General features: G+C 49.6%; 1 protein-coding gene across 1 annotated transcript in view; it reads left to right on the forward strand.

Annotated features, from left to right (window-relative positions):
* WDR66 (WD repeat domain 66) overlaps positions 1-25,027 on the forward strand; it is a 428,322-nt gene that overhangs the window by 157,155 nt on the left and 246,140 nt on the right. Inside the window, exon 10 of the mRNA XM_030218324.1 lies at positions 12,522-12,739. Coding sequence (XP_030074184.1) covers positions 12,522-12,739 — 218 coding nt within the window. The remainder of the gene's footprint in view (positions 1-12,521; positions 12,740-25,027) is intronic.

Consider the following 25,027-nt stretch of genomic DNA (forward strand, 5'->3'; position numbering starts at 1 on the left):
TGATCCTAGGACCCCGCTCTGGGAATATCGCCACCTACTTGTCTCCGACCCTGCTCTGCGGGATACTCGGGAAGCTGCCAGTGAAAGAAAGTGTAATGCGAATCCCGAGGTCCAGGCGTACCATCAGTCCATCCTGAGGGACGCTCTCAGCCAAATTGCTCCGGAGTCCAAGCCGAGTTCCAGCTCCAGTCGAGCCGCTGAGCCTATCCTGTTCCACTTCCAGCCAAGCTCTGATTTCTGTCCGAGCAGCGCTTCTAACCGAGCCTCCTATTCCAGTTCAAGTGGCGCTTCCACTCAAGCCTCGGAGTCCAGTCTGAGTGATGCTTTGGACCAAGCCTCCAATTCCAGTCCAGGTGGTGCTTCGAACCAAGCCTCCAATCCCAGGTCAAGTGGCGCTCCCACTCAAGCTTTGGAGTCCAGTCCGAGTGATGCTTCTGACCGAGCCTCTGATTCCAGTCCGGGTGGCGCTTCGAACCGAGCCTCCTATCCCAGGTCAAGTGGCGCTTCCACTCAAGCCTCGGAATCCAGTCCGAGTCGCACTTGGAACCGAGCCTCCGATTCCAGTCTGAGTGACGCTTCCAGTCAAGCGTCTGAGTCCAGTTCGAGTGGCACTTCTAACTGAGCCTTTGATGCCTGTTCAAGTGGCACTCCTAGCCGAGCCTTTGCCGAGGTTGAGTGCCAGCCAAGATGATGCTGAGTCTACTCTGAGTTTGAAGTCCAGCCAGGATGCTGCTGAGTCCATTCCGAGTTTGAAGTCCAGCCAAGATGATGCTGAGTTCAAGTCAAGTTTCAGTTCCAGCCAAGTTGCTCAGTCCTTGCCGAGTTCAAGTTCCAGTCCAGCTAACCATGGTCCAGTTGTGAAGTCCCTCTGTAGGTTTCGCCATTGTTACCCGTGGAGACCTGAATTCCCTGTTGAGGTAGGGGGGGGGGCTTGAGGGGCAGGTACTGTCACGGTTGTGCCCATGTTTCATGCGCTCCTTCCTCTCGTCATCTGGTGGCCAGACCTGGTGGCTGCAATGGACTGTCTGGTTATTGTCACCTGTTCCAGATTTCAGCCCAGTCTGGTCCGGATCTTCCTGGCTGCCAGACTTGCTTGCTTTGGTTGAACCTACACAGCACCCGTAGTTGCCTGGTGATTGCTGCAGCTTGAGCCTCAGCTGCTGCTGGGCTTATTAGCCATTTTGAAACCTTTCTGCTTTGCCTTTGCATCGTCTAAGGCCCTGGTATGTTGGTGCTTGTTGCACTTCTGGTTAGTCTAGTTTCTTGTTCTAGTTCCCTGTCTGATTCTAGTTTAGTTTTGTGTAGCTTAGCTTGTACTGTCCTAGTCTTGGCTCTTGTTTGTTTTCTGTGTCTAGTTCTGGGTTCTCTGTGTTTCTTGTTTAGTGGCTGCCTGGCAGCTTTTAGTTCTGTCTTTTGTCAGTGTTTGTGTTTCTGTTTAGTGGCTGCGTTGGCAGCTTTTAGTCCTGACTTGTTGTGTGTTGTCTGTTGGAATCCAGTCCTGCCTTGCCCAGTAAGTCCTGCTGGCCGCCTGCAGCCAGGGGCTCAACTTCTGGTGGAAAGTGGCCAAGCGCAGGTGAAGTTTAAGTGTGCCTGTTCTGCCTTGTCTCCGTTTTGGGGGTGGTTTTACCTGCCACTGCCGCTCCTCGGCAGTGGTCCAAGGGCTCACAACCTAGTTCCAGTTTGGAAAATGTGACACCATCGATGTCGGAGGAGGAAACTTCACCGCAGTCCATGCAGGTGTCGGCTCCTTGAAATCACCATTGGGACTGTAGGTCCTCGGCGTCGAGACAGGTTCAGCCTCGGAGGTCCTTGAGGGAAGTGCTTTCCGACACTGAAGAGCACTCATGGGGGTCAGAGGAAGATCCCAGATACTTTTCTTCCGATGAGTCCTTTGGGATTCCCTCTGATCCTTCCCCTCCACCTGAAAGGAGACTGTCTCCTCTTGAGAGCCTCTCCTTTTCATTGTTTGTGCAGGAAATGGCTGAGGCCATTCCATTCCCTGCTGATGTGGAGGATGAGCCCAGGGCGTAGTTGCTCAAGGTCCTGGACTACACCTCTCCACCTAAGGAGGCCGTAACAGCTCCTTTGCATAAAGTACTCTGGGAAGTCCTTATGCAAAACTGGTCGTTCCCTCTGTCTGGCCCTGTGATCCCTAAGAAGACTGAGTCCCAGTATCGGATCCACGGTGAACCTGAGTTGATGAGGTCTCAGTTACCTCATAACTCCATGGTGGTGGACTCTGCCCTCAAGAGAGCCAAGAGTGCTAGAAACTATGCCTCGGCGCCCCCAGGCAGAGAGGCTAGGACCTTGGATTCTTTTGGGAGGAAGACATATCTGGTCGCTATGCTTGTTGCCCGTATCCAATCTTACCAGCTCTACATGAGCATTCACTTGTGGAACTCGGTGAGGCAGCTGTGTAGTTTGGTTGCTGCCCTCCCTCCAGAGCAGGCCGAACCTTTTTGCCAGGTGGTCAGGCAGCAGAAGGCGTGTCGTAAATTCCTGGCCAGGGGCGCTTATGACTCTTTTGATGTGACATCCAGAATCTCTGTTCAAAGTATAGCGATGTGCAGACTCTCATGGCTGCGTGTCTCTGACCTAGACCATTCGGTCTAGCAGAGGATGACGGATGGATAACCTTTTTGAAGAGAAGGTAGAAGAGAAGATCTGGTCGATCAAATCAAGAATTGCACAGATGCTATGGCTTCTCTCTTCTGCTGGGCGCCTTTTGCTACATCCTCCTCATCTAGGAGGTTTTTTGGGGGGGGTCGCGGGGTGCTCCCTATTTCTATGCAAGGCGTAGGTATACCAGCCTGCTCAGGCGTAGCCCCAGCGCGCTTGTTCCTGTCAACAGCGTGCGCCCAAGGCCCCTGCTGCTCCCCAGCAAAAGCAGGAGACAGGCTTTTGACTGGCTCCAGAACAGCATAGCCACATTAACAGTATCCGAGCCGGATGTCTTGCTGGTTGGGGGGAAGTTAATGTTTTTTTTCACCAAAGGTGGCCTTTCATAACCTCCGACCGGTGGGTTCTTCAAATAGTCCGGTTAGGGTACACACTCAATATGGAATCCAAACCTCCAAATTGCCCACCGGCAGCTCGTTTGTACAGCTCCCAGCATAGGTAGGTACTTGCAGAGGAACTCTCCGCCCTTCTAAAGGCCCATGCAGTCGAACGTGTCCCACCAGGGGAAGAAGGACTGGGATTCTATTCCGGGTACTTCCTTGTGCAAAAGAAAACGGGAGATGCGTCTCATCCTAGACCTAAGGGCTCTGAAAAAATTCCTAATCTGAGAAAAGTTCTGAATGGTTTCCCTGGGCACCCTTCTTCCAATGATTCAGGAAAACGATTGGCAATGCTCTCTGGACTTAATGGAGGCTTACACTCATATCCCGATTCTTCCAGCTCACAGGAAGTATCTTCGGTTTCGGCTAGGAATGCAGCACTTTCAGTACTGCGTACTGCCATTTGGCCTAGAGTCAGCTCCAAGAGTTTTCACAAAATGCCTAGCAGTAGTCGCAGTGTCGCTACACAGACTGGGAGTGCATATGTTCCCTTATCTCGACGATTGGCTAGTGAAGAGTACCTAGGAGGGTGGTGCTCGGACATCCATGTGGATGACTATTCAGGTGCTGGAACTACTAGGGTTTGTAATAAATTACGCCAAGTCCCATCTCACTCCTGTTCAGAAATTGGAGATCATTGGAGCACTGCTGGACACGAGGACGGCTCAAGCCCATATCCCCGAGGCATGGGCAGACAACCTTCTGTCCCTGGTGTCCACGGTTTGAACATCTCAGCAGGCCACACCTCGGCAAATGTTGAGACTATTTGGGCACATGGCCTCCACAGTTCATGTTACACCCATGGCACGTCTACACATGAGATCTGCTCAATGGACCCTAGCCTGTCAGTGGTTCCAAGCTGCAGGGAATCTAGAGGATGTGATCCAACTGTCCACCGACTTTCGCAGTTCTCTTCAGTGGTGGACAGCCCGGCCCAATTTGACCATGGGATGACCATTCCAAATTCCTCAGCCGCAGAAAGTGCTGACAACTGATGCATCCCTCCTATGGTGGGGAGCTCATGTAGATGGGCTTCACACTCAGGGAGCCTGGTCTTTCCAGGAAACAGGTCTTCAGATCAACCTCCTGGAGCTTCGAGCAATCTGCAGCGCTCTGAAGGCTTTCAGAGATCGGCTGTCCAACCAAATCATCTTGATTCAAACACCAACAAGCAGGAGGACACCGGATCTCGTCCTCTGTGCCAGGAAGCCATCTAGATGTGGCTTTGTGCACGCCGGCACGGCATGTTTCTTCAAGCCACTTATCTGGTGGGTCTGGCCGACAGACTGAGTAGAGTAATGCAACCTCATGAGCATGGAGCATCCCCTCGGTGGATCATTTTGCCACTCAAGTCAATCACAAGGTCCCTCAGTTCTGTTCCAGGCTTCAGGCCCACGACAGACTAGCGTTAGATGCCTTTCTCCTACATTGAGGAACAGGCCTTCTATATGCGTATCTTCCCATACCTCTGGTGAGAAAAACTTTACTGAAACTCAGGTAAGACCACGGAACCATGATCTTGATCGCACCTTGCTGTCCACATCAGATTTGGTTCCCTCTTCTTCTGGAATTGTCTTTTGAAGAACCGTAGAGATTGGAGTGTTTTCCAACCCTCATCACCCAGAACGAGGGATTGCATACATCCTAATCTACAGTCTCTGGCTCTCACAGCCTGGATGTTGAGAGCCTAGAATTCGCTTCCTTGGGTCTTTCGGAGGGTGTCTCTCGGTCTCACTTGCTTCCAGAAAAGATTCCACTAAGAGGTGTTACTCTTTTAAATGGAGGAGGTTTGCCGTCTGGTGTGACAGCAGAGCCTTAGATCCTCTTATCCTACACAGACCCTCCTTGAATACGTTCTACGCTTGTCAGAGTCTGGTCTCAAGACCAACTCTGTAAGGGTTCACCTTAGTGCAATTAGTGCTTATCAGCGTGTAGAAGGTAAGCCTATCTCTGGACAGCCTTTAGTTGTTCGTTTCATGAGAGGTTTGCTTTTGTCAAAGCCCCCTGTCAAGCCTCCTCCAGTGTCATGGGATCTCAACATCGTTCTCACTCAGCTGATGAAAGGTCCTTTTGAGCCACTAAATTCCTGCCATCTGAAGTACTTGACCTGGAAGATCATTTTCTTGGCGGCAGTTACTTCAGCTCGTAGGGTCAGTGAGCTTCAGGCCCTAGTACTGGATGCACCTTATACTAAGTTTCACCACAGCAAAGTGGTCCTCCGCATGTACCCTAAGTTCCTGCCGAAGGTGGTGATGGAGTTCCATCTGAACCAGTCAGTTGGCTTGCCAACATTTTTTCCCCCATCCTCATGCCCACCCTGGTGAAAGCAGCTTGCACACCTTGGACTGCAAGAGAGCATTGGCCTTTTACGTGGAGCAGACGAAGCCCTTCAGACAGTCCGCCCTGTTGTTTGTTGCTTTTGATCATAACAGGAGTTGCCATCGGAAACGCACAATCTCCAGTTGGCTAGCAGATTGCATTTCCTTCGTTTATTCCCAGGCTGGGCTGACTCTAGAGGGTCATGTCACAGCTCATAATGTCAGAGCCATGGCTGCGTTGGTGGCTCACTTAATGTCAGCCTCCATTGAGGAATTTGCAAAGCTGCAACGTGGTCTTCAGTCCACACATTCACATCACACTATGCCTTGAGCAGGATACCCGACGCGACAGTCGGTTTGTGCAGTTGGTGCTGCAGAATCTGTTTGGGGTTTAGAATCCAACTCCACCCACCTAGGCTCATTTTTATTTTGTTCCAGGCTGCACTCTCAGACTAGTTGTATATAGTTTCAGGTTAATCTCTGTTAAGTCCTTGCCGTTGCAAGGCCCAGTTGACCAATGTTTAATGTTTTGGGTGAGCCTGGATGCTAGGGATACCCCATGTGTGAGAATATTTCAGCCTGCTTGTCCTCGGAGAAAGCAAAGATACTTACCTGTAGCAGATATTCTCCGAGGACAGCAGGCTGACTATTCTCACAGTCCTGCCCACCTCCTCTTGGAGTTGTTTATTGTTTATGCTTTTGAACTTAACTGAGGCATGCACTTGCGCAATGGGCAGGAAGTCAGTCTGCGCATGTGCGGTGCGTTGCTGCACGCGCGCCAGAAGGCTCTGTCAAATCTTTTGTTGTTTGCTCTATTTTTATGCCGATTCCCGGGCAGGTGCGGATTGCCAACCCATGTGTGAGAATATTCAGCCTGCTGTCCTCGGAGAATACCTGCTACAGGTAAGTATCTTCGCTATATTGTAAAAGTTCCATGGCGTCCCACAGATCAATCCAGAGACTTGTGGGTTGTGTCCCTCTACCAGCAGGTGGAGATAGAGAGAACCTCCGAGGTTTGCTATATGTGAACCTGTGCAGCCAGCTGAACCTCAGTATTCTCTCTGTCTAGCAGGTGGAGGGACATCTCTGTGTAGCTCTGGTTTGATCTGGCTACTGGTGTCCTTTGGGCCTAGTTTAGCACAGATAGGGGTTGAGAGGCTGTTTGCAGCTTGTGGTGTACACTTGGTGATGCCAGGTCCCTCCCGGTCTCCCCCTACCTTTTCTCCGTCGCCGGGGGCTGTTGGTCTAATCGGGTGTTTGCTTTCTCTCCTGACTAAAGAAAAAAAGGTAAGAGACTGTTTTTGTTTAATCATACGGAGGAACTAGATGTTCTGCCGAGTCAGTTTAGGGGCAGGCGTTTGTGGAGCATGTCAGTGCCTTCTGAGGCAGCTAAGCGCTGCTCCCGGTGTGGGGGCTGGAGAGCAGCATCGGGGGAGTGCGAGTCCTGCTGCCGTCAGCCCGCAGCGGATGTCAGCGTGACGGAGGTTCCCCTCAGGCGTCCGGTGAGTCGGAAGCATAGGGGATAGTTTCTGCGGTTTCCTCAGGGCAGTTAGTGCAGTGCGTGTTGGTGGGCGCAATTTTTTCCACTCAGGCACGACCCACTTCGCACGTGGCAGTTCATAGACAAGAGGCGCAGCGTACTTCTGTGGCACAGGCTCCGATGGAGGGAAGCAATGTACAGGGAGCAGGGGAGTCCCTTGCAGTTCCTTTTTCCCCGGATTTTGTTTTATTAATGCACAATGCCTTTCTTTTGAAGAAGTCAGGAGCTTCTCTTCAGGCAGCCCCATCTCTTCCTCAGCAAACTTCGGTTGCTGCAGCCTCTCAGTCTTTCCTGCCAAAATGTCCCTGGGTGGAGATTTTGGATCCCGAGGAGCTATCTGACACAGGTGGCCCAGTTTTGTCTCCGGGCTCTCCCTTAGAATCTTTGGATTTGGCAGATGAGGTCACCCTGTCCTCCGAGGAGGGGGTTGATCCGACAGCTGCCCGCCTTTTTTGCAGGGAAGGACTTACCTCCCTGATTGTTAGGGCTTTTGAGGTTTTGGCCATTTCCCCCCTGAAAACAGGTCCGGTGCCCTCTATTATGTCTGGCACCAAATGCCCACCTCGTTACTTTCATGTGCACGAGGCCATGAAGATCCTTATTTTGGCGCAGTGGGATACGCTGGACAGTGGACAAGGTTGCTTAGAGCTTTGTTGCGTCTTTAAGCGCTACCTGCTCCTTAGACTTGCTGAAGGTCGCTACGGTGGATTCCTTAATCACAGCGGTCACTAAGAAAACCACTCTCCCTGTGGAGGGTGGCACGGTGCTCAAGAACCCTCAGGATCGTAAGTTGGAGACTTGCTTGAAGCTGTCCATGAAGTAGTGGCCCTTTCCCTGAAGGCCTCAGTTTGTGGCTCCTATGCGACGCAGGCATTCTTATCGTGGGTACAGAAAGCCTCCTCTCCGGAAGATCGCGTGGCTGTTTTGTCGGCCTTGGAGTTCAGTTTAGCCTTCCTTGTGGATCTTCTTTATGATCTTTTGAGGGCTTCGTCGAAGGAGATTTCCGTAGCGGTCACCGCGCATTGCTGGCTGTGGTTGCGGCATTGGGCTGCAGACGTGGCCTCTAAGTCACATTTAGCAAGGCTTCCTTTTAGGGGAAAGCTTTTGTTTGGGACAGACTTAGAACAGATTGTGAAGGACCTCAGTGACTCTAAGGGCCAGCGCCTCCCGGAGGACAGGTCCAAGTTTGTACAACCAGCGGGACCTAGACCTAAGTTTAAGGATACACAGCGTTACCGTACAGGTCATGGGGCCACTTTTCAGAGAGCAAGGTCTTCTCAGACGCCTCAGCCCTTTCGAGGTGACAGGCGGGCCTTCCTTTCCGGTAACAGAAACCAGCCCGCAGCCAGGTCCGCCCAATGATGGGGCCCTGGTCCATATCCAGCCGGTTATTGGGGGCAGACTGTCCCTATTCCTGGTGGAGTGGACCAGGGTAACATCCGACGAATGGGTCTTGGAGCTTATCAGAATTGGCTCATCCGATAGTAGACTCTTTTCTGGAATCTCATTGCAAATGTCCCACCAAGGTGCGGGCTGTTTGACACACCCTCCTCAACTTACAACGGCTGGGTGCCGTCCAGCCTGTACCCCCAGCAGAAAGAGGGTGCGGTTGATACTCCATTTATTTTGTGGTGCCAAAAAAGGGCAGTTCTTGGCGACCCGTCTTAGATCTCAAGTGCGTCAACAGGTCCTTACGGGTTCGGCTTTTCTGCATGGAAACCCTCCAATCGGTGATCGCAGCGGTACAGCCAGGGGAGTTTTTGACCTGTCTCGATCTCAAAGAGGCCTATTTACACATTCCAATATGGCCTCCCCACAGGCGCTTTCTTCACTTTGCAGTGCTCGGTCGTCATTTTCAATTCAAAAATGCGTGGGATGTGCATAAAGGAATCCTGTGCAGTAGGAATGGATCCTCGAAGCTTAGCCAAAGTTGGGTGGCGGAACAGGTGGGGGAAGAGAGGTTGGTAGTTGGGAGGTGAGGATAGTGGAGGGCAGACTTATACGGTCTGTGCCAGAGCCGGAGATGGGAGGCGGGACTGGTGGTTGGGAGGCGGGAAATACTGCTGGGCAGACTTGTATGGTCTGTGCCCTGAAAAAGGCAGGTACAAATCAAGGTAAGGTATACACATATGAGTTTATCTTGTTGGGCAGACTGGATGGACCATGCAGGTCTTTTTCTGCCGTCATCTACTATGTTAGTATGTTACAAAGCGATGCCCTTCGGCCTAGCCACAGCGCCTCGGACCTTTTCCAAGGTCCTGGTATAGTGGCGGCCTATCTCAGGAAGGAAGGGATTCAGGTCCATTCCTAGCTAGACGACTTGCTTGTTCGGGCGTCTTCTTTCAAGGAGAGTCAGCAGGCAACCGACAAAGCGGTTGGGTTGCTTCAGTCGCTTGGTTGGGTGATCAGCTTCCCGAAGTGCAGCCTAACGTCTTCCCAAATGCTGGAATACTTGGGGGTGTGCTTCGAAACCCGAACAGGGATAGTTTCTCTTCCTTCAGCTCGAGCACAGCAGTTACAGGCTCAGTTACGAACGCTGTTTCAAACTCCGAACCCGCGGGCTTGGGACTATGTACAAGTTCTAGGTTCCATGGCCTCCACCTTGGACATGGTAAAGTGGGCCAGAGCTCACATGCATTCCCTCCAGTGGCACCTTCTGAGCCGTTGGTCTCCGCTCTCGGAGGATTATGAGGTTCGGGTGCTATGTTCGGCCCGTCTTCACATAATCATGCACTGGTGGTTCATTCAAAAGAATCTGGTGTCGGACATTCTTCTGGCAACCCCGGACTGGAAGACAGTGACCACGGATGTGTCGCTGTCTGGTTGGGGGCTCATTGCCTGCAACATACAGCCCAGGGCGTTTGGACTTTGATGGAGGTGTCATGGTCCATCAACCGCTTGGAGTTTCAGATGATTCGTCTGGCCCTTCGGGAATTTGTCTCTGTTCTCCATTGTTGCCCAGTTCGAGTTCTTTTGGACAATGTGACGGCGGTCGCCTACATAAACCGTCGGAGGCACCAGGAGTGCATCCCTAGCGCGCGAGGCAGCTCAGATCTGCCATTGGGCAAAGACTCATCTCTTTTTCTTGAAAGCAGCTCATATAGCAGGGTCACAGAATATGCAAGGGAACTTTTTCACTCGCCACCAGTTGGAGCCGGGGGAGTGGACGCTTTCCCCTTTTGCCTTCAATCAGATAACTGCCCGTTGGGGGATGCCACAGATGGACTTAATGGCCACAACATTCAATGTTAAGGTTCCCCGTTTCTTCAGCAGGGGACAAGAGCTGGGCTCAGAAGGCATCGATGCCCTTCTTCAACCTTGGCCCAGGGGCCTGCTCTATGCCTTTCCCCCGTGGCCAATGGTGGGCAGGTTACTGACTCGCATTTCCAGTCATCCCGGTCGAGTGATCCTAGTGGCCCCGGATTGGCCTAGACGACCCTGGTATGCAGATGTGTTCAATCGTCCTTTTCTGCTACCGGCGCAGCACGGTCTCCTGCTGCAGGGGCCAGTCACGATGGAGGATCCCTCCCTCTTTGGTCTTATGACCTGGCCCTTGAAAGGGCGAGGTTGAGAAGAAAAGGGTATCCAGACGCGGTTATCGCTACAGTGCTGTAGGCTCGGAAAAGATCCACCTTGATAGCTTATGCTAAGGTGTGACATACCTTTGATTCATGGTGTGCGAGTTCGGGATTATCAGCGGCTTCAGCTTCAGTATCAGTTATCCTCTTGTTTCTTTAGGAGGCTGCACAAAAATCACTCTCATTGAGTTCTCTTAAGGTGCAGGTGGCAGCTCTTGCTTGTTTTAGAGGCCGGCTTCATGGGGCATCCATCGCCTCCCACCCGGATGTGGTTCGTTTCTTGAGAGGCGTAAATCGTTTGTGCCCTCCTCACGTGCCAGTTCTGCCATCCTGGAACCTTAATCTAGTTCTCAAAGCGCTTCAGCGTCCTCCTTTCAAACCCTTATCGGGGATTACGATTAAGGATCTCACCATGAAGGTGATTTTCCTAGTAACCATTACTTCCGGTCGGAGAATTTCAGAGTTGCAGGCCTTTTCTTACAGAGACCCCTTCCTGCGTTTTACGGAGGCGGGGGTATCGATTAGGACAGTTCCTTTGTTTTTGCCCAAGGTGGTTTCTCGTTTCCACTTGGGGCAGTCCCTGCATTTGCCAGCCTTCCGCCAGGAAGATTACCCTCAGCAATTCCAGGCTCTTTGCTGCCTCAACGTTAGATGGGCTCTTCTCAGGTATTTGGAGGTGATGAATGAATTTCGTCTTTCTGACCATCTCTTCATCCTTTTTGCAGGCAGTAAGAAGGGTCATATGGTGTGCAAGGACACCATAGCCTGTTGGTTGCGGGAGGCCTTCTCTTCGGCATACATGGCATTGGGCAAGCCCTTTGCAAGTTCGTGCTCGTTCTACGCGAGCTCACACTTCCTCCTATGTAGAGTCCCGTTTGGTTTCTCTGGAAGATATCTGCAGGGCAGCTACATGGGCTTCGGTCCATACATTCACTCGTCATTATCGGGTGGATGTGACAGCTTGTCAAGATGCGGTATTTGGCGCGTCGGTGATTTCTGCCGGGTTGGGGGTATCCCGCCCTACTTGAGGACTACTTGGGCACATCCCACAAGTCATGGAAGGAAAAATTAATTCTTACCTGATAATTTTCTTTCCATTAGTCCCAACAGATCAATCCAGAGGCCCCCCCATGGGTTTACTGTCTGCGGTTTTGTTGCGGTTGGTTAGTTTTTTTTCGGGTTCCGTTGTTCTGAATGTTCCTTCGTTTGATTAAAAAATAAAGTAAAATAAAATAAAATAAATAAATAAATAAATATAGAAGTGGTGGAAATATGTTGGGCAATTGGTCTGACAGTGTCAGCAGAGTTTTCTATTGTTTCCATTCCACTGCTTTGGTATCGTTCATACTGAGGTTCAGCTGGCTGCACAGGTCCACATATAGCAAACCTCGGAGGTTCTCTCTATCTCCACCTGCTGGTAGAGCGACGCAACCCACAAGTCTCTGGATTGATCTGTTGGGACTAATGGAAAGAAAATTATCAGGTAAGAATTAATTTTTCCTTAGCGTGTAAGTGCCTGGCATACCCTTGCCCTCCCTAAGCCCCTCCCTTGTCCATGCCCATGTATAAGCACTTTCAAGTCTAGGTATTTGTTTTCATTTCTGAATCACACTTCAGTTGCAATTTGCTTGAGGCAGTGTACAATGTATTGAGATAGATATGTGACTAGAACAGTCCCGTAAAGCAGCAGTACCTCAAAGAGATTAATGTGTGAAGAAATTACGTGAAAAATACCAGCTGTGAAGGATTTTAGATTTAATACTTGCCTTTCCCAAATCTGAGCTCATGGCAAGTTACATATTCAGGTACATGAGTTAGTTACCTGCCCAGGTGGACTTACAGTCTATGTGTGCCTGAGGCAATGGAGACTAAATTAAGAGTATCAATGGGAGAAATAAGATTTGAACTCTGGCTTCTGAGATTTTTAACTGGTTTCTCTAACTGCTGAGGCACAAGGACTCTCTCTTTCATCTGGTGCACCTCTAGACTTCTGTCACCTAGTAATCCTTTTCTTTGTAAATTACAGACTTTCAACAAGGCTCTTGGATCCTTTAGCCAGTCGGTTTTTGCTATCAGCCCCTCCAAAGCTCTCACAGCCACATCTGTTGGAAAACTGGTTGTATGGGAGACTATCTGCCCACCAGCAGTCCCAGCAGACTCTTTTAGAAAACCACATAATAAGAAAGCCCTGAAGCTGATGCATTTGCAGAAAGATGATATTACTGTACTGACCATGATTAACAGGTAATGTGTGAAGTAGCTTCTTAACTGGAACAGCTGGAAAGTAGAGGATAGGTATGTAAAACTGTAGTTCTACTTTTTTTCAAATAAAGAAGCACTTTAACCTAGATGTATCAAATAGGACAGGCGTATGGCACTAAAATTTGGTATTTTTCAGAAGTAAAAATAAAGTATATAGCTCTTGTAGTAGAAAGAAAAATAAAGCCAAAAACCAGACATACTGATAATTGTGAAAAACGTAGAGTATACTACTGATTTAAACAGAGTGTTCTTTTTATTCAATATGATCCTGATGGGAAACCTGTATCTGATTCCCTAACATGCTTTCTGCTCATCAGGCTGACTAGGGTTAGGATATAATGCAGGGGGAAATATTCACAACCCTCAGACATTGCACAATAGCAACACCTTCAGATTTTATTTACAGTGCACATCTTCTGGGTTCTTGTTAGGCTGGGCTGAGATTTAGGGATAGGAAATGCAGAAAACTAGCCCCAGTGCAAAATTTCCATAGGTGCCAGAGTGCTGCAGCTGGCCTTTTGCCATCCAGTGCTGCCGCCTCTGCGCCACTTGTCATATAGAGCAGTGACAACCCTGCAATAGCAACTCCAGAAAGAAAATTCAGAATGGGACCTTTGAATTATCGCATGCCAGATAAGTCCTATGGCCATCCCACCCTTTTAATGATTTTTGTGATACAGTGGCGTTCCTAGGGGGGCTGACACCCGCCCCGGCCCCGGGTGCAGCGCCCCCCCCCCCCGGATGCAGGCCCCCCCCCCCCCCCCCCCCCCCCCGCGAAAGTGGACAAGGAGGAGGTGGTGACGTTTGTGACCCGGTTCAACTCTCACTCGAACATCATGACTAGGATAATTAAAAAGCATTTAGCGTTACTAAACATACATCCTTGTTTACAGGATTTGAGGATCCTCTTTGCGTTTTAGAGAAGCAGTAATTTGAATGACAAGCTATGTCGGGCTGACATTTGGAATAGAGGAAGTTTGAGACAGAGAGGAGGAGGATCCCACCGTGCATGTGGGAGTTGTACGGTTTGTAGCATTATGACTGAAGCTAATGTGTTTGTGGATCATAATTCAGGGAAGACCTACGATGTGCATGCGACTACGGACTGTACATCTAGGAATGTCATTTATGTCATTAGTTGCCCTTGTGGGCTGTATTATGTGGGGCAGACTTCCCGTGCTTTGAAGACACGGTTGATTGAACACAGACATTGTATCCAGTCTAATAAAACATATGAACCTATGGTATCACATTGTATGAACAAACAACATCATTTCTCTGATCTGAGATGTAACGTGATTGAACAGGTCTATGTCACTGAACGAAAAGGCGATGTCAGGAAGATTTTAAGACAAAAAGAGCAGAGATGGATTTTCACTCTACAATCTGTCATACCAGGGGGTTTAAATGTCTCCATTGAATGGAAAGCCTTTCTTTGAAAGAACTTGTATTGATGACGGGATGACGTCAGACGTTGAAGATTCAAATAGAACAACGGAAATAGGGAAGCCGACCGCCATTCCTGTGAGGATGTCTGAGTATGGATTGAAGGCGTGGGTCGAGACTTGGAGGTGCTGTTAAAGATTTTTCTTCCCCTGATGCAGCCATTTAGTGGCGAAACAGGGCTTCCCTGTCGGGAATTGGGAATCGAGGAGAGTGCAGGAACAGATTGTGAGAGACACTGCAAGGACCCAAGAAAATCACATTGGTTTCACTATCCAAGCTAAGTAACGACTTAAGGCCGAAAAAGGTTTTTTTTTTTGCCTTCATTGACAGTGTTTGAAAGGGTGTTAGGACGTATAAAGCATGAAAGAAGTGTATGTGGAGTTTTTTTGAGACTAATGATTAAGGAGGTCCCCTCTCTAACTAAGGTGTGTCCTTTAAACAGAGGTGAGTCCTGTTTCACTGAGGTCTTTTTTCTCCACCAACGTTCATGTCTGTGAATCTATTATCACCCTTGAACACTGGCAGATTGTAGAATTTTTGATAGCAGTACTGATTGTATTCTACATATTCCGTATATTGCAGGAATCTACTCCTCCCATTTTAAAGAGTTCTGCTTGAGTAAAATAAGCCCTATGCAAAATCTTATATTGACACTTTCTATAATCGGCATTAACAGTAATGCGGTGGATTTGCATAATTAGAGAATGAAAATTCAGGGAAGCCTATGAGCGTTGCAAATCCCTATACCATCTGGAAGTTAACTCTGAGATATCCCTTTGTGGTGATATGTGCGATAATAGTGCATGTAGTGTTGACACCGAGAGATGATCTTCCCTATCAATGGGGAAGGAGTCAAAAACTTTTAAGACTGTGCAAGGCACAAAGGTCTTCTATAGACAAGGAACCAACACAATGGGCTAGTTGGTTATAGGCATAAACATCCTGTACCTGATTCAATGTTCCACTGCCCAGTTGAGGCAAAGGTTTCAAACGGCCCTCTGCCTCCAAAACATGATGTAAATAATGAATCCCAAAGTACCCCAGTGCCAAAAAACATGATTGTCCATGTCCAGTCTAAAGGCAGCATTACCTCAAATAGGAAGTAAGTCAGAGGTATCAGCAGAAACTACCCAATATTGGATGAGAACTTGCCAAGTATCACACAGAACTATATTTTATACTCGGCAGAAAGTGATGAACAGGTGTATGAAGAAGATAAGTGAGATGCCATGGGTGAAAGTAGTATTTTTCCTACATCAAAGGTGTATAATCATGTCTGTCTAAAATCCAATCTGCTAAATGTTGGAGCAAGCATGCCTGATTATATTTTTTTCATATTAGGGAGGCCCAATCCTCCCATACACCAAGACCCAAGTAACATATGAAAAGGAGGTTTAGGCTTCCTACCACCCCAACAAAAATTTGGTCAAAAGCTTCCACAGTGTTCTAAAATTACAAACAATTTAAAATATACATCAATACAAAACATGACCACAACCATTTCAATGCCACTTCTCCATCAATAGACTACTCAAGGAGGTCATCAAATGTCATGAGAGTATTGTTTAAAAAGCCTGTGAACAAAGAAAGCTTTTAATTGCTTTTTAAAAGGCCTATGTCATCATGCTTAAAAACAAAGAAAAGTGATTCCACTCTGTAGGTTCTGCTAATGAGAATGACACATTCCAAGTCTCTGCAAAATACATTTTCCAAATTGCATAATCGATGAGTTCCATCTGATCTGAACGAACAGGAAGATTTATAAATCTTTAAAATGGAACTCTGTTTTGTAAACCCTTGTACATCAGCAAAAGAACTTTAAACTTAATCCACAATAAAATAGGTAACCAATGTAGATTGCATAAAATTGGTGACACATGTAGTGATCTAGATGTGCCAACTAATAACCTCACAGCTGCATTTTGCACCAGATGAATAGCTCTAATCGGACATAACGGTAACCCTAAAAGCAAAGAGTTTCAGTAATCCAATTTTGTGAACACAAGACTTTGCAAAACTGATTTAAAATCAGACATCATTAACATAGGTTTGTGATGTGCAAGTACAGTAACTGAAGGCGATGTAACACCAAGCGGACCATGGAACTGATGTGTGACTTCATCAAAAGGATCAAGTCAAAAATGATTCCTACACTTGATAATTTTGATGATATTTTGATGTTAGAGTCTGAAAATTTCAAGTAGGTAGGTAAGTTTGAATTAAGTGACTGACTCAAAAATAAGAATATTTAAAAGTATGGGGCCAATATTCAAAGGAGTGGAGGAGTGGCCTAGTGGTTAGAGTGGTAGACTTTGGTCCTGGGGAACTGAGGAACTGAGTTCGATTCCCACTTCAGGCACAGGCAGCTCCTTGTGACTCTGGGAAAGTCACTTAACCCTCCATTGCCCCATGTAAGCCGCATTGAGCCTGCCATGAGTGGGAAAGCGCGGGGTACAAATGTAACAAAAAAAAAAGGGACAAGTGACTAGAATTGGCTCCTGGCCGGCTAAATTGCTCATTTGGGGCTAACCAGTCATATTCAGTGGCATTTAACCAAATAGTGCTACTAAAAATGCACGGTTAGTGCCTAACTTGAAACTGCCTGTTTTGGGGACATTCTCGGGGCAGAGTTAACACTTGGCCAATTAAGTGCTGATATTCAGCACTTAACTGGCCAAGGTAACATCATAAACAGGAGCACATAAAAGTCAGTCTTGTCTTTATGCAGTTCACCATAGCAAGTTAAGTGCTGAATGTCACACTTAACCAGTTATGTTTTCACCAGCTCTGTATATCCGGAAATACAATGCCAGAGCCCAGGCATGTCCTGGAATTGAATTTCCAGGGACAACACTACTACTACTACTAATAGCATTTATATAGCGCTACCAGACGCACACAGCGCTGAACACCTGACATAGAGAGACAGCCTGCTCAAAGAGCTTACAATCTAGATACAACAGACAGACAAGACATTACAGGCAAGGGAATTACAGGGTAAAGAGGAACAGGGGGGAGAAGGGTGGTGATCAGCAAAACACTGAGTGCCGCCGACTGAATATCAGGCCCAAGATGTTCAAATTATGTGTTTTTACATGATCATTCTGAGAAGGTTGATATTGAGATAATCATGATTGTTGAGTTTATTGTTGCCTGTCACATTATGTTCGTTGTATTATTATTATTATTAGCATTTGTATAGTGCTACCAGACGCACGCAGCGCTGAACACCTGACACAAAGAGACAGCCCCTGCTCAAAAGAGCTTACAATGTAAATAATACAGACAGACAAGACAGTTATGGGTGAGGGAAGTACTGGGTGAGAAGGAAGGAAGGAGCAAGGGGAGGGCAAATGAATAGAGGCTAGGAGCCAAAAACAGCAGTGAAAAGGTGGGTTTTCAGCATGGATTTGAAAACAGGTAATGATGGAGCTAGACATATAGGTCCAGGAAGACAATTCCAGGCATAAGGTGCCGCGAGAGAAAAGGAACGAAGCCTGGAGTTAGCCGTGGAGGAGAAGGGGGACGACGAGAGATTTGTCCAGAGAGCGGAGTTCATGGGGAGGAATGTAGGGAGAGATGAGAGTGGAGAGGTAATGGGCTACAGAGTGGATGCATTTAAAGGTCAGTAAGAGAAGTTTAAACTGTATGCGGAAGTGGACAGGGAGCCAGTGAAGTGACTTGAGGAGTGGGCTAGTGTGGGTATAACGATTCTGGCGGAAAATAAGTCGTGCTGCAGAATTTTGGACAGATTGGAGAGGAGAGAGATGGCTGAGCGAAGGACAGTGAGAAGTAAATTGCAATAGTCCAAGCGAGAGGTGACAAGGGTGTGGATAAGGGTTCTGGCAGCGTAATCAGAAAGGAAGGGACGGATTTTGCTAATATTGTAGATAAAGAAACGACAGGTTTTGGTGATCTGTTGAATGTGTGCAGAAAAGGAGAGAGAGGAATCAAAGATGACTCCAAGGTTACGAGCCGAGGAGACAGGGAGGATGTGAGAGCCATTAACAGAGATAGAGAAAGGGGGAAGAGGGGAGGTGGGATTAGGGGGGAAAATGAGAAGTTCAGTTTTGGTCATGTTTAGCTTCAGATGGCGTTGAGACATCCAAGCAGCAATGACGGACAAGCAGGCTGAAATTTTGTCCTGAATTGAGGTTGATATTTCAGGGGTGGAGATGTAGATCTGAGAGTCATCTGCGTAAAGATGGTATTGAAAAGCCATTGGAGGAAATCAGGGTACCAAGGGAAGAGGTATAGATGGAGAAAAGGAGGGGTCCAAGGACAGAACCCTGAGGCACACCAACTGAAAGCGGGATAGAAGTTGAAGAGGATCCACCAGAGTGAACACTGAAAGAACGAAGTGAGAAGTAAGAGGAGAACCAGGAAAGAACAGGGCCCTGGAATCCAAGCGAGGACAGCGTATCCAGGAGTATAGTGTGGTCGACGGTGTCGAAAGCAGCAGATAGGTCAAGAAGGATAAGGATAGAATAGAGACCTCTGGATTTAGCCAGTAGCAGGTCATTAGAGACTTTGGTAAGTGCAGTTTCAGTAGAGTGAAGAGGGCGAAAACCAGATTGGAGTGGGTCAAGAATAGGTTGTGAAGAAAGAAAGTGAAGACAACGGCGGTGAACGACACGTTCAAGTAATTTGGAGAGGAAAGGGATATGGGGCGATAGTTGGAGGGACAGGTAGGGTCCAGTGAGGGTTTTTTAAGGAGTGGAGTAACAACAGCATGTTTGAAGGCCGTAGGAACAGTTGCAATGGAGAGTGAAAGATTAAGGATTTGACAGATGACTGGGATGATAGTAGGAGAGATAGTGTTAAGTAGATAAGTGGGGATGGGATCAGAGGAATAGGTAGTACATTTGGAGGAGGAAAGAGGAAGGGCAGTTTCCTCAGTAGAAACTTCAGAGAAGGAGGAAAGAGAAGGAGAAGGAGAGTAGGGGGTGAGAGATGGGGGGGGGGGGGGGGGGGTTGGTTGAAAATTCAAGGTTAATCTTACGGATTTTATTGTGGAAGTGTTCAGCTAGGGTCTGAGGAGAAAGAGATGGGGGAATTGGGGATGGAGGTACCTTGAGAAGAGAGTTCAGTGTGGTGAAGAGAAGTCGAGGGTTGGAGCCAAGGGAATTTGTCAATTGGGTGAAGTAATCCTGTTTGGCAAGTGAAAGGGCAGATTGGAAGGAGTTAAGCATGAATTTGAAATGAATGAAGTTGGCAAGGGTGCGGAATTTAAGCCAAGAACGTTCAGCAGAGCGGGCACAGGAACGAAAGAAGCATATTTTAGAGGTCAGCCAAGGCTGGGGTTTGGTACGCCTAGTAGGACAGGGCATAGGAGGGGCAAGAGTGTCCAGTGCAGAGGAGAGAATAGTATCATAGGAGGAAACGGCTTCATTGACAGATTTAGATAGAGTGATGGTAGAGAAAAGGTTAGAGACACAAGAGGATAGAGTAAGGGGGTCAATAGCCCGAAGATTCCTAGATGTGGGGGTTGAGATTGGGTGGGACTGGGAAGGAGGATGCTTAAGTGTGAAGGTTAATAGGTGATGGTCAGAAAGGGGGAGATCTGAGGAACAGAAGTTGGAGGGAAAGCAGTTAGAGGAGAGGATAAGGTCGAGACAGTGACCATTTTGGTGAGTGGGTGCAGAGGAGCATAGCTGAAGATTGAATGAGGATGTTAAGGCAAGGAATTGGGAAGCATAAGAGAGGAATCATCAGCGTGGATGTTAAAGTCACCAAGGATGATGGAGGGGGATGTAGGTTCGTGGAAGAAGGAAAGCCAGGCGTCAAAGTCAGTGAGAAAGGATGAGAGAGGTTTATCAGGGGGTCGATAAATGACAGCTAGTCGGAGAGGCAGAGGAGTGAAAAGGTGGATGGAATGGACTTCAAATGACAAAAAGCAGTGAGATTGGGGTGGAAGAAGAGGTTGGAATTTGCAGGAGGGAGAGAGCAGCAATCCCACGCCACCGCCGTGACCGGTAGTGCGAGGGGTATGAGAAAAAAGATAACCACCATGGCAAAGGGCCGCGACAGAAGTAGAATCATCAGGGGAGAGCCAAGTTTCAGTTAAGGCCAGTAGATGGAGGGAAATGAATGTAGGGACGTTTATTGCAGATGGAGCGGGCATTCCATAGGGCGCAAGAGAAGGGTAAGGAGGAAGGGGGAAGAAGAGGAATAGAGATGAGATTAGAGACGTTACGATGTGGCCTGCATAGGCAGGAAGAAGGCAGAAGAGGAGGACCATGTGGCTTGCATAGGCATGAAAAAGGCAGAAGAGGAGGACCAGGATTGGGATTGATATCACTAGTTGAGAGTAAGAGAAGGAGTAAAAGAGAGCGGAGGAGAGTAGGAGAGGTGTGGCCACGAAGGCGTCAAAGAGGTACTTAGGTAGAATGGGGAAGGCACAATGGAGGGAAGAAAGAGATGAAGATTAAAAGCTGAGAAGGAGGAAGGGGGTAAAAGAGAAGGTGAGGTGATGAAATCAATGGATGGGCAGTGAGTTCCTGTAATGGACAGTGGAAGGGGGTGAGGGAAAAGATTGGGGAGGGACAGGGCTATGAAGAAAATGTGTATAGGGGCCATAAATAAAGCATGAGGGTACTTTCAGGTGCTAGGCAGGAATAGCAATTGAATTTTAGGTGCTAAGTAGAAACAGCAATTAAAACATCAGGTCAATGGAATCCAAGATGGCCGCTGAATAGGACGTCGCAATTACAGCTCCCCAAACAAGATTAAAAGTTCTTTTATTCTATTGAGTTAAACTTTACCTCTTTGTTTGCGGAATGCCAAAGAGAAAGGGGAAACCGAGGGGACCTCCTCCTCCCTCGGTAGAAATACCCTCTCTCCTTCAAACATCAATTTCCATATCATCAAGCTGATCAATCCATAGACTGGTGGGTTGTGTCCATCTACCAGCAGGTGGAGATAGAGAGCAAACTTTTGCCTCCCTATATGTGGTCATGTGCTGCCGGAAACTCCTCAGTATGTTCTCTATCTCAGCAGGTGGTGGTCACACACAGCAGCAGCTCTGGCTAGGCCTCCAAGTCTAATTTTTAGGTTTTGTTGAGTGCCTGGGGTTGAGGGCTCTTTTGAGCAAGTGCAAACCTGGTGGTGCCAGGTCCCTCCTTTTCTCCCCCCTCCCGCTGGCTCCGTTAAAAAAAAAAAAAAAAAAAATTTGAACGTCCTTAAAGGCGTTTATTTCGACGTTTATTTAAGCGTCTATTGCAGCTACTCACTGGGACACCAGGTCGTTACAACTCGGAGCGGACAGCAGGTAATTTTTACCTTTTTATAGCGGGCAGGGGGTTCCCCGATTCTTCTCCTCGTGGCATATGGCGTCGGAGGGCGAGGGCGCAAAGGGTCGCTCCCCGGGTCGCTTGAGCGCTTCTAGAGGGGATGCGGGGGTCTTCAAGCCTGATTCGCCCTTGTTGGGTGACAGTTTCGTGACCGATGAATGTCCCGGTCCTTCCTCCGGCGTGGCGGTTTTTCCCGCCATAAACGCCCATCCCCCGCTCCTCGCCTCCGCCATCTTGGCCGGCCACGTGGCTCGGACGGCTTCTTCTTGGGCCGCCCTTGAGGTTGGAGACATTAATGCCATGAACGCCCTTAATTTGGGCGACGGCACAGAAGCTGCTAAAGTTAAGAGCCGTTCTTCCCGCGCGGCTCCTTCGCGGAGTTTCGCGCCGGACGCCATTTTGGATGCGCAGCATGTCTCTCCCCCGCTATTGCGAGCGCCGGTTGAGGGTGCGTCTAGGGCTGTTGCCCAGACTGCGGAAGTGCACAGTCTGGGGGGTTTCTCCCCCGAGTTTGTTTTACTGCTGCATCAGGCCTTCCTCATGCACAACGCTGCCCCTGCTCCCTCGTCTGGTAAGAGGTTGAGGTTCCCAGAGGTAAACGCCCTCGGGTTGATTCCCAGGCCTTGGAGGAATTTGTCTCCTCCGATGTAGATGAGGGCAGCGTGTCTGAGGTCTCCCAACGGTCCTTTGCGGATTCCTTGGAGGAGACGGATCCCCGCTCGGATGGAGCGGATGACCCCTCTGCAGCGCGGCTTTTTAGCCCAGAGGATTTGCCCAACCTGTTGTTACAGGCCATGGACACTTTGAAGATTTCCTCTCCGGAGGACGTCTCTCCCTCAGCCCCTGTTGGCTCTGCCATTATGCTGGGGACGAAGCGCCCGCCTAGAACCTTCCACGTGCATGATGCCATGCACACCTTAATTGCGGCTCAATGGGATGTCCCAGAAGCGAGCCTTAAAGTGGCTAGGGCTATGGCCCGCCTCTATCCTTTGGCTGTGAGTGAACGTGAGGCCTATCTGTGGCCTACCGTGGATTCTTAATCACTGCGGTGACTAAGAAAACGGCGTTGCCGGTGGAAGGTGGCACGGCCCTAAAGGACGCCCAAGACAGAAGATTGGAGGCGGCCTTAAGGTCGTCCTTTGAGGCGGCTGCTTTAAGTTTGCAGGCCTCAGTTTGCGGCTCCTATGTGGCCAGGGCGTGCCTGACTATGGTGCAGCGGGCTTCCCCCTCGGATCATTCCTTGAGGGCTGATTGGCCGGCCCTGGAATCGGGCTTAGCCTATTTGGCAGACTTGCTGTATGATGTCTTGAGGGCCTCAGCGAAAGGCATGGCTCAGACAATCTCTGCGCGGCGGTGGCTTTGGCTGAAACATTGGTCTGCTGACCACGCCTCTAAATCCCGCCTGGCTAGGTTGCCTTTTAAAGGCAAGCTGCTCTTTGGGGTCGAGCTGGACAAAATCGTGACCGATCTCGGCACGTCTAAGGGCAAGAAATTACCAGAGGTCAGGGCTCGGGCTAGTACTCGTCCCGGTACCTCCAGAGGACGGTTGCAGGAAGCCCGTCGGTACCGCCCGGGCAAGTCGGGTTCCTCTGCCCCCTCTTCCTTCAAGAGGAATTTCTCCCCCAAGCAGCATTCCTTTCGCAGAGACCGCCGTCCCGGAGGTGCTCCCTCCGGTCCTCCCCCAGGGTCTCGTACCCAATGACGGGGTCTTGGTCCACGCCCCAGTGCAGATTGGAGGACGGCTGTCCTCGTTTCTGGGCGAGTGGACCACAATAACTTCAGACGCGTGGGTGCTGGAAGTCATCAGAGACGGCTACAAACTAGAGTTCTGCCGACCCGTAAAAGACGGGTTTGTACTCTCTCCCTGCAAGTCTCCGGTCAAAGCTGTGGCAGTGCAGCAGACCTTGGACAATCTGATCCGCCTGGGCGCGGTCGTTCCGGTGCCAGAAAGTCAGCTTGGCAAGGGACGTTACTCCATTTACTTTGTGGTACCAAAGAAAGGAGGTTCTGTCCGGCCTATCCTCGACCTCAAAGGGGTCAATCGGGCCTTGAAAGTGCGGCACTTTCGCATGGAGACTCTCCGCTCTGTTATAGCGGCAGTGAAGGCAGGAGAGTTCCTGGCATCCTTGGACATCTGGCCTCCTCATCAACGCTTTCTGCGTTTTGCAGTCCTGGGACGACACTTCCAGTTCAGAGCCCTCCCTTTCGGGTTGGCTACTGCTCCGCGGACCTTTTCCAAAGTAATGGTGGTCATCGCGGCCTTCCTACGAAAGGAAGGGGTACAAGTCCATCCTTATCTGGACGACTGGTTGATCCGAGCCCCCTCTTATGCAGAGTGCGGCAAAGCTGTGGACCGGGTAGTTGCTCTTTTGAGCTCCCTGGGATGGATCATCAACTGGGAGAAAAGCCAGCTGCGCCCGACTCAGTCCCTGGAGTACCTGGGAGTTCGATTCGACACCCAAGTGGGCAGAGTGTTCCTGCCAGACAATCGGATTGTCAAACTTCAGGCTCAGGTGGACCAGTTCCTAGTAGCCTCTCCCCTTCGGGCTTGGGACTATGTGCAGCTGTTGGGCTCTATGACGGCCACGATGGAAGTTGTGCCCTGGGCCAGGGCTCATATGAGACCGCTTCAACACTCTTTGCTGCAGCGCTGGACTCCGATGTCGGAGGATTATGCTGTGCGCCTTCCCTTGGACCCAGCAGTGCGCAAGGCGCTGAGCTGGTGGATGCAGACAGACAAGTTGTCTGCGGGAATGCCTCTGGTGACCCCAGAGTGGATTGTCGTCACGACGGATGCCTCGTTGTCGGGCTGGGGAGCCCACTGCTTGGGAAGGACAGCGCAGGGGCTCTGGTCTCCTGCAGAGGCAAAGTGGTCTATCAACCTCCTGGAACTCAGAGCCATTCGGTTGGCGCTTTTGGAGTTCATCCCGGTACTGGTGTTGAAGCCTGTACGGGTCCTGTCGGACAATGCCACGGCTGTGGCCTATGTCAACCGCCAGGGAGGTACCAAGAGCGCCCCTCTAGCCAAGGAGGCTATGAATCTTTGCCAGTGGGCGGAAGTGAACCTGGAGCAGCTTTCAGCGGCCCACATTGCCGGAGTCATGAATGTCAAGGCGGACTTTCTCAGTCGCCATACCTTGGAGCCCGGAGAGTGGCAGCTATCTGCTCAGGCGTTCTTGGACATCACGAAGCGCTGGGGCCAGCCGAGCCTAGATCTGATGGCGTCATCGGCCAATTGCCAAGTGCCGCGCTTTTTCAGCAGAGGACGGGACCCTCGATCCCTGGGAGTAGATGCTCTTCTCCAACAGTGGCCGACACAAGAGCTTCTCTATGTGTTCCCGCCCTGGCCCATGTTGGGCAGGGTGCTAGACCGGGTGGCAAAGCATCCCGGCAGGGTAATCCTGGTAGGTCCGGATTGGCCCAGGCGTCCCTGGTATGCGGACTTGATCAGGCTCTAAGTCGACGATTCTCTGCGGCTGCCAGTGGAGCAGGGCCTGTTACATCAGGGTCCCGTGGTGATGGAGGATCCCTC

Source organism: Microcaecilia unicolor, chromosome 11 (genome assembly GCF_901765095.1).
Source record: "Microcaecilia unicolor chromosome 11, aMicUni1.1, whole genome shotgun sequence".
NCBI classification, from domain to species: domain Eukaryota; kingdom Metazoa; phylum Chordata; class Amphibia; order Gymnophiona; family Siphonopidae; genus Microcaecilia; species Microcaecilia unicolor.